Source organism: Hyla sarda, chromosome 2, assembly GCF_029499605.1.
Source record: "Hyla sarda isolate aHylSar1 chromosome 2, aHylSar1.hap1, whole genome shotgun sequence".
NCBI classification, from domain to species: Eukaryota; Metazoa; Chordata; class Amphibia; order Anura; family Hylidae; genus Hyla; species Hyla sarda.
In genome coordinates this window covers 159459591-159474098 of record NC_079190.1, presented here as the reverse complement: position 1 = coordinate 159474098, position 14508 = coordinate 159459591, and the positions used below count along the sequence as shown (strand labels likewise).

Sequence of the window (14508 nt, the reverse complement as noted above, 5' to 3'; positions counted from 1 at the left end):
TATATACACATTCCAAAGTGTATCAGTAACATGCCATCTATAGTAGTGTACCGTTAATTACCCCACAAGCACAGTACCTTCCTGTTTAGACCAGTGTAGTTTCACATCACTATGTCATGGCATAGCAGAAAAGACTAGGTACAGTGTTATAATTGGCCAGACAACTGAGGGAATAGAAGAACCTGTGAGAGTATTATTAGTGGCAAAAAACCTCCATAAAGGCACCATGGAGGGGCTTTCATGGGATCAATAACAGCAGTGAAATCACTACAATTACAACTCTGAAGGGATAATCTAAAAAAAATATAACAGGTTTATAATAATGTTATGAAAGGACAGGTACAATTTTCAGGTACAATAATTTCATATGACTGTGATGGAAAAACAAAAGAGCCAAGGCTCTTTAAAAGCAATAAACCAAACGAAGGGCTCAATCAATAAGGTAGTTATAGAAAGTGGCTCAGGTGTCAATAAATACCATCATAATTAACCAAAAGAGTCACACCGAGACCAAGGATAATGTAAAGTAGTGTACAATCTTTATTAGCAAAAGTGAGTATTTAAAAGGAACAGGAACAGACAGACTACTGAGGCATCCGTAAAGTGGGAATATAGTGCAAACAATGCAAGAAAACGGAGGAAAGCTCCAGTAAGGTGTATACATACATATAAATAGTAATGGCTGTATAAAATAGATACTAGCAAACATACAGTTATGAATGTAAAAGTATACGCACAGAACAAAGAAGAAATGCACACTTGCCCAAAGTAAAGAGGCCCTGCAAAAAGGCTCAATTATAAGATGCTAATGGGTTGATGAAAAGGAGGAAGCAGAAATCCCGAACTCGAACGCTGAAACACCAGCCGGTCCAGACAATCCTGCGAGAAAATGCCTCAAAGTAAATCAAGCCAGCAGCATACACAAAGTTAGCCGTGCGGACATCTTACCCAGAAGGATTTTGGCTTACTCAAGTTCATTTTGGCAAAATGTAGTCTTGCTTTTTTAACGTCTCTGTGTCAGCAGTGGGGTCCTCCTGGGTCTCCTGCCATAGCATTTCATTTCATTTAAATGTCGACGGATAGTTCAGGGTGACAGTGATGCTCCCTGAGCCTGCAGGACAGTGTGAATATCTTTGGAACTTGTTTGGGGCTGCTTATCCACCATACAGACTATCCTGCGTCGACAACTTTCATCAATTTTTCAAAGGCAAATCTAGATCTCTGGAGATGGACTTGTAACCTTGAGATTGTTGATATTTTCCCACAATTTTGGTTCTCAAGGCCTCAGACAGTTCTCTTCTCCTCTTTCTGTTGTACATGCTTAGTGTGGCACACACAGACACACAATGCAAAGACTAAGTGAACTTCTCTCCTTTTTATCTGCTTTCATGCCTGAAACAATATTTTTCCACGATTTTGAAAGGGTGCCTATAATTATGTCCAGCCCATTTTTGGAGTTTGGTGTGACATTATGTCCAATTTGCTTTTTTCCTCCTTTTTTGGTTTAGTTCCAATACACACAAAGGGAATAAACATGTGTATAGCAAAACGTGTGTTACTGCAATCCTTTTCTGTGAGAAATACTTCATTTTCTTGAAAAATTTCAGGGGTGCCAACATTTACGGTCATGACTGTATATATTGCCTAATAAATTTAAGTAATAGTGCCTGCCCTAGTTTCTCTTAGCCTAGTCTCTTATTTTCTCACACGATATCATGATGTCCCACATCCCATGATGAACCCCGTCTTCTGCTGGCTACAAGTGTCATGCTGGCTACAAGTCGTTCACTTAAATCCCCCTCTCCAATTTTATATTATATATATATATATATATATATGTATATATATATATATAAATTAGCCAAATGATATACTTTTAACTTAACCAGAAACATCTCTGTATTAGTGATGGCATCTCTATTTGCCCCACTCTATTACATTTTCCCCTATTTCCTTTGTCTTTACTATACTTGAAATTATAAATAATAGATATAATAAACGAACATAATTTAATAAAGGGTTTTCTGGGACTAACTAGTTGATAGCCTATTCACAGTATGGGCTATCAGTCACAGATTACTGGGGTGCCAACACCGGGTACCCCTGCTGATCAGCACCCCACATTATATGGTGAAAGGGGCCAGAAGCCCTGTGCTGTTCATTGTACAGTGACCCCCCGACATATGATGGCCTCTCAGAGCCCATCGTATGTTGAAGGCAGCATCGACATATGATGCTGCTGTGTGTCGGGGTCATCATACAAACAGCTATCTGACAGCGCTGACAACTTCAGCAACTGACAGATAGTTGTTTAATGTGCCCCGTTCTGCCTCCTGTTACTCACATGCTGTCCTGCTAACTCACGCAGGCTTCCACTGTGAGCTCCGTGTAAGCCTCGCCCCCCAGTGCAGCCATAGCCAATAGCCTGGAGCATCTTGCTGTAGGCATCCAATGAGCTGCTGGCTGCCCTCCCCTTCCTTTCCTATAGAGCTGTAGTCGGCAGGATCGTAATGGAGGACATTCTGTCCCCCCTGAAGGTATTTAAAGAACTGTACAGTACTGTATGCAATGTCACACATCACATACAATACATATACACACTATACACCCATGTTTCCCTATCAGTGTGCCTCCAGCTGTTGCAAAACTATAACTCCCAGCATGCCCAGACAGTCAATGGCTGTACATGCATGCTGGGAGTTGTAGTTGTGCAACAGCTGGAGGCACCCTGGTTTGTTAAACACTCCCCATACACTCCACATACAATGGTCATCCCAGAACCAATTAGCAGTTTCCCAGAGATATGTATTCAACATACAATGGTTCCGAGGCCCCAGAACGAATTACCATTTTTACATAGACATATGTACTCGACATATGATGGTTTCAACATATGATGGTTCTCCTGGAACCAATTGATATCATATGTTGAGGGACCACTGTATAGTGGTGGCACTTGGTAACTAAATCTCAGCTACCATTGAAGTGAATAGGACGTGAGCTGCAGTTATCCAGCGTCCCCACTATACATTGAACTATATTGAAGGGCAATGAACAGCTGATCTGCAGGATGTCAATGTCCCACTGATCACTGAATGATTGGCTGTCCTGTGGATCAGAAAACCCCTTTAACCCCTTAAGGACGCAGGGCGTACCTGTACGCCCCGAGTCCGGTCCCTTTCTATAACGTGGGGCCACGGCATGGCCCCATATCATAGCGGGTCGAGCCCGGCACCTAGCAATAGCCGGGACCCGTGGCTAATAGCGCGCGGCACCGCGATCACGTGATCGCGGTGCCGCGTGCTATTAACCCTTTAGACGCGGCGTTCAAGTTGATCGCCGCGTCTAAAGTGAAAACTGCTGCCTACTGCTGCCAGTTAGCTCAGTGGGCTGTTGGGGACTGCCGTGGTGAAATTGTGGTGCCCCGAACAGCTGTAGGACATGAGGGGGTCCCCCTACCTTCCTCCTGGTGTCCGATCGCTGAATGACTGCTCAGTGCCTGAGATCCAGGCATGAGCAGTCATGCGGCAGAATCATCGATCAATGTTATCCTATGAGATAACAAAGATCGATGTAAAAGATCAGTGTGTGCAGTGTTATAGCTACTAGTGAAAAAAAAAAAAAAAAATGAAAAAAAAAGTGGAAAAAAAAAGTTAATAACCTTCCCTAATAAAAGTTTGAATCACCCCCCTTTTCCCATTTAAAAAAAACCAGTGTGAATAAAAATAAACATATGTGGTATCTCCGTGTGAAAAAGATGTCATTAATTAAACCGCACGGTCAATGGCGTACGCACAAAGAAATTCCAAAGTCCAAAATAGCGAATTTCTGGTCACTTTTTATATAATGAAAAAATTTATAAAAAGCGATCAACACAAATCAGATCATGCGCAAAAAATTAGCCCTCATACCGCTCCATTTTTCCAGAAATACAACAAAATCAAACCTATATAAGTAGGGTATCAGTTTAATCGTATGGACCTACAGAATAAAGAGAAGGTGTAATTTTTTTTTGCCGAAAAATGTACTGCGTAGAAACGGAAGCCCCCAAAAGTTACAAAATGGTGTTTTTTTTTCTTCAATTTTGTTACACAATAATTTTTTTTCCGTTTTGCCGTAGATTTTTGCGTTAACCCCTTCACGACGAGCGGCTTACATGTACGGCGCCGCGAAGTGTCACTTGGCACGCGGCGATGTACATGTACGTCGCGGGGTTCCGGGAGCGCCGCGTCACCGGTAGCGGTGATCGGGCCGGGATGACTGCTGTTATCTAACAGCAGGCATCCCGGCACATCGCCGAGGGGGGTCCTGAGACCCCCCCATGACCGCGATGCGCGCAAATCGCAGGTCAATTCAGACCTGCGATCTGCGCGATTCCGGGTCATACGGGTCACTGGTGACCCGGAAAATAAGAGGGATCGTAGGTGTCCGAGACACCCTAGATCCCCCTAAAGGGATAGGAGTTTGGTGGCAGGGTTGCCACCCCTCCTATCCCTGCTATTGGTCGGCCGAGCGACCGACCGATAGCAGACCGGGGGAGGGGGGGTTAAAGTTCGGTTCCCCCGCTTTGCCCACCTATCGGTGTCCGGGCAAAACGGGGGAACCGTCCAGGGAGGGTCGGCGCCGAAGGTCCCTACCTGGATCCCGGATCGCGATCCTCCATGCGGGGATCCCCCACGTGCGGCGGCGGCTTCCGGGTCCTGCTAGGTGAGTTGTTGCCTAGCAACATCCGGAGGGCCACAGTTTACAGTGGTCTCTAAACCGTGGCCCTCCAGATGTTGCAAAACTACAACTCCCAGCATGCCCAGACAGCTGTTTGCTGTGTGGGCATGCTGGGACTTGTAGTTTTGCAATATTTAGAGGGGTTCAGGTTGTAGATCACTAAGTGGTCTCAAACTGTAGCCCTCCAGATGTTGCAAAACTACAACTCTCAGCATGCCCAGACAGCAGTTTGCTGGCTGGGCATGCTGAGAGTTGTAGTTTTGCAACATCTGGAGGGCCACAGTTTTGAGACCACTGGACAGTGATTTACAACTTGAACCCCTCTAAATCTTGCAAAACTACAACTCCCAGCATTCAGGAACAGCATAAGGCTGTCTTGGCATGCTGGGAGTTGTACTTGCTTGCCTCAAGCCATTGCATAACTACATCTCCCAGCATGCCCTTCCGCAATCAGTACATGCTGGGAGTTGCAGTTTTGCAACAGCTGGAGGCACACTGGTTGGAAAATACTGAGTTAGGTCATAGAACCTAACTCAAGGTTTTCCAGCCAGTGTGCCTCCAGCTGTTGCAAAACTACAACTCCCAGCATGCATGGTCTGTCAGTGCATGCTGGGAGTTGTAGTTTTGACCCCCCTCCCGTGTGAATGTACAGGCTACATTCACACTGGCGGCAGATTACAGTGAGTTCCCCGCTGCAAATTTGAGATGCGGCAAATTTTCCGCCGCAGCTCAAACTCCTAGCGGGAGACTCAGTGTAATCTGCCGCCAGTGTGAATGTAACCTAAAAACACTACACTAACATAAAATAAAGAGTAAAACACTACATATACACACGTACACTGCCCCCCCACCCCCCACCCCCCTTCTCCAATAAAAATGAAAAACGTATTGTATGGCAGTGTTTCTAAGATGGAGCCTCCAGCTGTTGCAAAACAAAAACTCCTAGCATTTCTGGACAGCAATTGACTGTCCAAGCATGCTGGGAGTTTAGCAACAGCTGGAGGCACCCTGTTTGGGAATCACTGGCGTAGAATACCCCTATGTCCACCCCTATGCAAGTCCCTAATTCAGGCCTCAAATGCACATGGCGCTCTCACTTTGGAGACCTGTCGTATTTCAAGGCAACAGAATAGGGTCACATATGGGGTATCGCCGTACTTGGGAGAAATTGCCTAACAAATTTTGGGGGGCTTTTTCTCCTTTTACCCCTTATGAAAAGGAACAGTTGGGGTCTACACCAGCATGTTAGTGTAAAAAAATAAAAAATTTTACACTAACACGCTGGTGTTGCCCTATACTTTTCATTTTCACAAGAGGTAAAAGGGAAAAACACCCCCCAAAATTTGTAACACAATTTCTCCCGAGTACGGAGATACCCCATATGTGGGCGCAAAGTGCTCTGGGGGCGCACAACAAGGCCCAGAAGGGAGAGTGCGCCATGTACATTTGAGGTGATTTGCACAGAGGTGGCTGATTGTTACAGCGGTTCTGACAAACGCAAAAAAAAAAAAACACACCCACGTGACCCCATTTTGAAAAGTACACCCCTCACGGAATGAAATAAGGGGTGCAGTGAGAATTTACACCCCACAGGTGTCTGACGGATCTTTGGAACAGTGGTCCGTGAAAATGAAAAATTTTGCATAGCCCACTGTTCCAAAGATCTGTCAGACACCAGTGGGGGGTAAATGCTCACTGTACCCCTCATTACATTCTGTGAGGGGTCTAGTTTCCAAAATGGTATGCCATGTGGGGGTTATTTTGCTGTTCTGGCACCATAGGGGCTTCCTAAATGCGACATGCCCCCCGAGCAAAATTTGCTCTCAAAAAGCCAAATATGCAGCCTTCCCTTATGAGCATTGTAGTTCGCCCGTAGTGCACTTCAGGTCCACTTATGGGGTACCTCCATACTCAGAAGAGCCTGGTCCAATACTTTTCTGCTATTAACCCTTGCAAAAATGTGAAATTTGGGGGGGAAACCCAAATTTGGGGGGAAACCCACATTTTTTTTTTTACATATGCAAAAGTCGTGAAACACCTGTGGGGTATTAAGGCTCACTTTATCCCTTGTTACGTTCCTCAAGGGGTCTAGTTTCCAAAATGGTATGCCATGTGTTTTTTTTTTTGCTGTTCTGGCACCATAGGGGCTTCCTAGAAAAACGTACTCTCTAAAATCCCCTTGTCGCTCCTTCGCTTCTGAGTCCTCTACTGCACCCGCAGAACACTTTACATAGACATATGAGGTATGTGCTTACTCGAGAGAAATTGGGCTACAAATATAAGTATACATTTTCTCCTTTTACCCCTTGTAAAAATTCAAAAATTGGGTCTACAAGAACATGCGAGTGTAAAAAATGAAGATTTTGAATTTTCTCCTTCACTTTGCTGCTATTCTTGTGAAACACCTAAAGGGTTAAAACATTTACTGAATGTCATTTTGAATACTTTGGGGGGTGCAGTTTTTATAATGGGGTCATTTATGGGGTATTTCTAATATGAAGACCCTTCAAATCCACTTCAAACCTGAACTGGTCCCTGAAAAATTGCGAGTTTGAAAATTTTGTGAAAAATTGGAAAATTGCTGCTGAACTTTGAAGCCCTCTGGTGTCTTCCAAAAGTAAAAACTTGTCAATTTTATGATGCAAACATAAAGTAGACATATTGTATATGTGAATCCCAAAAAAAATTATTTGGAATATCCATTTTCCTTACAAGCAGAGAGCTTCAAAGTTAGAAAAATGCAAAATTTTTAATTTTTTCATCAAATTTTGGGATTTTTCACCAAGAAAGGATGCAAGTTACCACAAAAATGTACCACTATGTTAAAGTAGAATATGTCACGAAAAAACAATCTCAGAATCAGAATGATAACTAAAAGCATTCCAGAGTTATTAATGTTTAAAGTGACAGTGGTCAGATTTGCAAAAAAGGGCTTCGTCCTAGAGGTGAAAATGGGCTCCGTCCTTAAGGGGTTAAAGGGGTATTCCAGGCAAAAACTTTTTTTATATATATATCAACTGGCTCCGGAAAGTTAAACAGATTTGTAAATTACTTCTATTAAAAAATCTTAATCCTACCAATAGTTATTAGCTTCTGAAGTTGAGTTGCTGTTTTCTGTCTAACTGCTTTCTGATGACTCACGTCCCGGGAGCTGTCCAGCTCCTATGGGGATATTTTCCCATCATGCACAGCTCCCGGGACGTGACATCATCATTGAGCAGTTAGACAGAATACTTCAGAAGCTAATAACTATTGGAAGGATTAAGATTTTTTAATAGAAGTAATTTACAAATATGAGAAAATTATATAGGTATGTGCAGCTCACAACTAATACGCACCGAGGTCAAACTGGGCAAGCAACTATACCTTAATTGCTAGAAAAGGGAAAACCAAAAAATACACAATGTAGCCCGGACCTTCTAGGTGAGTAAATGAAAATAGATATACGTGGATCGTGCTTCAATAATAATCAATATTTATTATAAAATATGAATAAAATTAGGCACTTCTCACAGGGCCCTTGTGAGAAGAACATACATATTAAGAGGCAACCTAACAATATATTTAGGCATATAGTAGTTAAAACTAAAATCCTGGCATAGGATAATAAAATAGCAGAGTAAGATCCGTACCAAACAAATATGTTAAAGAGATGCTCTTCTGGGTATTTAGGGTAGATATGTCCCTTTTAGATACAGTAACAAACAGTCTGTAATATTAGAAATTGTTACCGGTCTGTAAATGGTAACTCAGGCGATGGGTGTTGTTCCCGCAATGGCGTGTCCGTGGTGCACACAGTCCTCTGTAGGGCGCTTCCAATCGTGAGCCTGGTCCAGTATGATTGAGCGCGGTGGCAGTCGCTAACGGCTGAGGCGCTGGCAGGCGCCGAAGATCGCAATGATGCCGGGGACTGCTGGCGCTGGTGTGCTCTGGAGTTGGTATTCCTCACCGCTTTACTGGTTGGTAAACAGGACCGTATACTGGAAGGCTGGAAGTTCACCTCGTGTTACCGGCGTCTGACGTCAGCTGTAGTCAGAGCCGGGATGGCTGCACCGGGATGGTTACACCGAAATGGATCTGAGCTGCTGGACCGGGTAGGTAGCAGAGTAAGAGCGCTGATAATGGTACAGTTCATAAAAGATAACCGGCCTTGAGGTTTGGGCACAGTTCTTCGAGGGTAATATTATGCCAGTAGATGTGCATAAACGACTAGACGCGTTTCAGGGTTGTATAATATAACCCTTTCCTCAGTAGTCATAATAGTTGCCATGAATCATCAGTTATTTTATATAGGCACAGATCCCACCCCTTAACACATTGATAGATAATAATAAAAAACATAAATGGATTCAATGGATCGGTTCACTTAGAGAGGAATACTAGGTATAAAGTCATGTGTGAATTCTGTTGGAAAAGTATAACAATGCGTTTTCCCAAAATAAATGTATTTTTTAAAATAAAGAGAGATAATAGAAATAAAAATAAAAATAAATCACAGACAGCGTATTGGAAATAGATGGATAAAAAAGGATGAAATAAAATAAAATAAAACAAAAAATAATAAAAATAAAATAAAAATAAAATAAATAAAAATACAAAAGTAAAATAAAAACCTAACAATATATCTATTTTCATTTACTCACCTAGAAGGTCCGGGCTACATTGTGTAATTTACAAATCTGTTTAACTTTCTGGAGCCAGTTGATATATAAAAAAAAAGTTTTTGCCTGGAATACCCCTTTAAATGACTGATGTCATTACAATGTAGATTTGGTGGCACAAAAAATAAGCAATCATATGGATTTTTGGGTGCAAAATTAAAAGGGTTATGATTTTTAAAAGGGAAGTAGGAAAAAGTGCAAAAACTGAAAAACGCTCAGTCGTTAAGGGGTTAATATAAATAGTACATGGTAAATAGTATTATTATTGGATTTTCTACATTACTAACAGAGCAATCTTGAAGTATCATTTGTGAGCGATTTAGGAAGATTTCATAATATTAAGTAATCAGTCCTCATGGTTTTTCTATTTTAGATTATTGCAGGGAGACAGTTGAAAGGCAAACAGCAATATAAATGTTTAGTACATAGACAAGGCCATATTTACTTCAGCAGCACAGTAAATCTGATCTAGGCATAAATGTCAGCTGCATCCCAGCTGTTACTGTATTTGAGACAGGAACATTCATTTAATGCTGAAGGACATACTAATCTATGAAACCTTCTTTCTTAGTTTCAGACTTAATGTCTGGCTTTGTTTTACTTCATCTCACACATCATGATGAAACGTTCAAAAACAAGTAACAAACATAATGACCTCCTTTAAGTGGCAGATCTGTGCTGCGCAGTACACATTGCCAACATTGCTGAAAAACTTCTCAGAAGCATGAAATAAAAAATAAAAAAAGCTGCCAGCTGGCCATGTTCTCATAATTCATAACCTGCCAAACCAACATTCTTGTTAACCAAGCAGTGGTGCTTAAAAATGTTACTTTTTACAAAGCGTCAATTTCTGAAGTCTGCAGTCAGCTTACTTTATTACTGTTGTTACAGAAATTAGCCTTTTACCTTTCTGAATCATAACTCTTGTATAAAAAAAACAAAAAGTACTTTTCTAGATATTCACCACAATTGCACCTTTGTACTGCTGGCTATTTCAGAAGCCAGTTCAATTTGAGCCAGGCAATAAATTAAATAGAAACCAACAAAAGAAGACCCAAAAATATAGCACCTGCTAAATATTTAAAGGTTTTGGCTACCTGTTTCCTGAGGTTTGCTAAACTCGCCATGGAATGGTCTGGTAAGACTGACTTTCCTAGGTCATAAACTGATCACAACTACTATTAACCAAGGTGACAGCTGTTAAATTTTCCTTTTTTTTTTCCCTTGAAGCTTCCTAAAGTGCCCATAGAAAGCATTAGCCTTTCGGCTGATTTAAAAGGGTTATCCAGCAAGAGGGTTTTCTATTTTAACTATGCCTATTCTGTCAGATATAAACAAAATAAACTTTTGCTCTCCCCTGGTGCCTCTGGCATCCTGCTCTCATCCTCTTCCTGAATCCTGGGCCTAATATGCAGTTCAGCGAATCTCTGGATGCAGTGGTCTCACCTAGGCTAGTGATTGGCTAAGAGACACTATGGCATATTGGACCCGGGCACCAGGAAAAAGACAGGGGCGTGGGCTCAACACATCACAGTCACTGGTACGAGAGAAGACACTGCTGCGACCAGTGATTCACTGAGCAGAAGTAGATCCAGATGGAAGGAGAAATGTGAAAAGTGTTATACTCCCCCCCCCCCCCTTTCAGCTAGACCCACTTTTGCCCTTGGCTCATTTTCTGCTACAAAAAAAAATCTGCAGCATGTGACCCTAAGGCTTGAATTTATGGGGAAAAAAGCCAAGAAAAACACAGAGCCTATGGCCTTTTTTCCCCTGAAATCGTGGCATTTTTGACCCGTAGAAACCTACGGGAGTAAAAAAAAACGCCAAGAAAAACACCATGTGGGTTTTAACTTTGACATTTTTGCAGGGGGTTTTAATTTTTTATTTTGGACTTTATCGATCAAAAAAAAGTGCTAGAGATACCTTTTTTAATAAAATTTCGTAGGGTACCATTAAAACAAAAAAATTATTAAAAAAAGATACAGTAGTGATGGAAAAAATGGTATTTAACGAAACTTATCTTTTTTATAATTACATTTTTATTAATTTTATTAATTTTTTTATGATGTGTGCGGGCAGGGTACTTAAAATGTAGCCGACAATAATAAAAATGTAGTGTGTGTGTGTGTGTTTTTCACTTTTTTCTTTATTTTTAAAATTTTTTAGGTAGTACTACTACTCCCAGCATGGAACACACTGTTTCATGATGGGAGTAGCACCTGTACTAACTGACATATCACCCCGGGTCCTTTGTGTATAGTTTATAAATGCGGACGGCCGCTCTTCTATGGTCCCCTGCACTGCCGTATTTATACACACCTAATCATATTTCCCGCAGAGAGCTGTGATTGGCCAGATGGTTCCAGCCAATCACAGCTCTCTGTGGGAAATATGAATAGGTGTATATATATATATATATATATATATATATATATATATATATATATATACACGTCAGTGCAGGGGACCATAGAAGAGCGTCCGGCTGCATCTATACATTATACAGGAGGATCACAGTGGGTGTCAGGAGTGACATCTACTGTGATCTTTCCTTAACTGCAGGTACTACTACTCCCAACATGAAGCACACACTGCTCCATGCTGGGAGTTGTAGTACCTGCATTAATAGACAAATCGCAACAGGTGTCAGAAGTGACACTCGCTGCGATCTGTCTATTAATGCAGATACTACAGCTCCCAGCATGGAGCCGAATGTGCTCCATGTTGGGAGTAGTAGTACCTGCAGTTAAAGGGTAGCTCCCACCATCCTATTTTTTTATTCTGTCCCTGCCTATTGCCAATCTATCCCTAACCCCCTCCCTGCTTTTAATTTTTACTATATTAAAAATGCCTTTTGTCTGCCTGGCAGTGTGCTCACTACCAGGCAGACTTCCCCAGCAGTCACCACGTCACTGATGCCTGCGGGGGGGGGAGGGGGGGGGGGGGGAATTCCGCCCTTAGTTCATCTACACAGGGTGCCTCCAGCTGTTTCACCACTACAACTCCCAGCTTACCCGGACATTTATTGGCTGTCAGGGCATGCTGGGAGTTGTAGTATTGAAACAGCTGGAGGCACCCTGTGTAGATAAACTATTAGTTAGTTACAAGTGGTGCTACGGCGCTAGCCGTATCTCTGCACTATACTGCGGCCGGCCAGTAATCTGAAAAGAACATCACTCATTCATATTTCCCTTTGAGAGCAGGGATTGGCTGCAACCATCTGGCCAATCACCACTCTGGCCGGAAAAATATGAATTTCTATTCACATCACTGGCTGGCCGGAGTATAGTGCAGAGATTCGAGCGCTGTCTAGAGCCGCTCCACATCTCTGCTATATTATGGACTATCGCATCGGGTGTCAGGAGTGACACCCAGGGCGATATGTCTATTAGTACAGGTACTACTACTCCCATCATGGAACAGTCTGGTCCATGCTTGGAGTAGTAATACTACCTAAAAAAAATGTAAAAAATAGAGAGAAAAAAGTGAAACACACACACTATTAAAAATTAATTAAAATGTTGTTATAAAAAAAAATGTTTAATAAAATTTTTTTCCCATTCCTACTGCATCCTCCACTCAAATGCAAAAAAGCCAGAAAAAATGTCAGACGCAGAAAATTGCACTGGCATTTTTTCAGGTGTTTTTCAGTGAAAAAAAAAAACGCTAGAAAAAAACCCAAGTGGAACCCTAGCCTAACCCTAAGTGTATATTCACAAACTGCAAGTTATGCTATGGATTTTCCTCAGAAGGTTCCTGTGCACAAAATCAGAAAATCAGTAGTGACTTGGATGGGATTTGTAAAAATCTAGTCACACAGCATAAAAATGTGCACAAAATCCATGCAGACATTGACCTGTGGTACAGATTTCTGATCCACAGCAGTGCATGCTGCAGATTTAGTGCACATTTTAACCATGACTTCAATAACAACAATAAATCCACAGTTACTGGGGAAATGATGCAAATACACAGCTAAATCTTCAACTGCAGAGTTTAAATACTTTAGATTTTATTTCTACAACATTAACAGAGTCTGCAACTAATTTTGTAGCAGCAAATCTACAATAAATCCTCACCAAATAATGCACGATTTGGGGTTGGTTTATATTGCAGACAACTACCCATGAGAACATCTATTAAAGAATAAGGTACAATGATATGCACAATGGTGGTCGCTGTAAGGTGAAACTACATAGATTAGCACAAACCTTGTTAATTCTTCTTGAAGTTGTGTGTGATCAGGTGGGAAAAATTTTACGACAAACTTTAGAACAGTAGTCTTGGGTCCTATAATTTTAAAACAACCACAATCAATAAGGCATAAAAGTACTTCTACAAAGTATAACAAACTATATAAATACATCTCCATTCACATCTGCGTTGGAGGTTTTGTTCTAAGCCTCCACAGCAAATTTGACACAAAGTGTTGAAAACCAATGTAATTCAAAAGGGTTCATTGGGGAACATTTGCATCCAGTGTGTTACGAATTTGCCACTACAAGTGTTTTTTGTTATAAAAGAGAATGACGCAGATATGATGCAAGAACTCTTAACATCTGTTTTGCCAACTCTATACCACATTTTTTTGGTTTTATACTTCTGATGTAATCCTACTGTTGATTCTTGTTACCTTCGTGCTGATGCATGGTGATTTAATATTACATTTGGCATGCAGATCATGTAAAATAAACAAAATATTTACAAATGGAATCATTCTCCTGGTGTTCTGTCACTCAGAACATCCAGCTAATGAGCCCAAGCTAAAACAAGTAGAATAGCAACAATGTATAAATGCAAGTTTTAAACAAAACAAAATATTAAATACTACTACTATAATTATTATCATAATTATTGTTAATAATATTAATATAAAAGACTTACTTCTGATTTGCTTAATAATTGGTTTCAGCAGATCCAGCCATACCTGAAATGACAACACTGATTTTACTGCGCTGCTATTTTACTACATTTTATTACAGGTCTCATAAACCAATAGTTTACTGGCCTAGACAACGGCACAACAGTTCTCACTAACTTAAAACACTGGGCCAGATTTGCTATTGTAAAAGCGCAAGATGTTTGGAGTAATTTGCATACATGCTTTGCACCACCAGGAATGGTG

The 14508-nt window shown here is 41.2% G+C and overlaps 1 protein-coding gene across 5 annotated transcripts in view; it reads right to left on the bottom strand.

Annotated features, from left to right (window-relative positions):
- Positions 1 to 14508, bottom strand: part of FARP1 (FERM, ARH/RhoGEF and pleckstrin domain protein 1) — a 217819-nt gene that overhangs the window by 80074 nt on the left and 123237 nt on the right. For all 5 annotated transcript variants that reach the window (XM_056555628.1, XM_056555629.1, XM_056555627.1 and 2 more), the window contains exons 4-5: positions 14268 to 14310; positions 13595 to 13673 (exon numbers count right to left, since the gene is read on the bottom strand). In XM_056555628.1, the coding sequence (XP_056411603.1) occupies positions 13595 to 13673; positions 14268 to 14310 (122 nt within the window). The remainder of the gene's footprint in view (positions 1 to 13594; positions 13674 to 14267; positions 14311 to 14508) is intronic.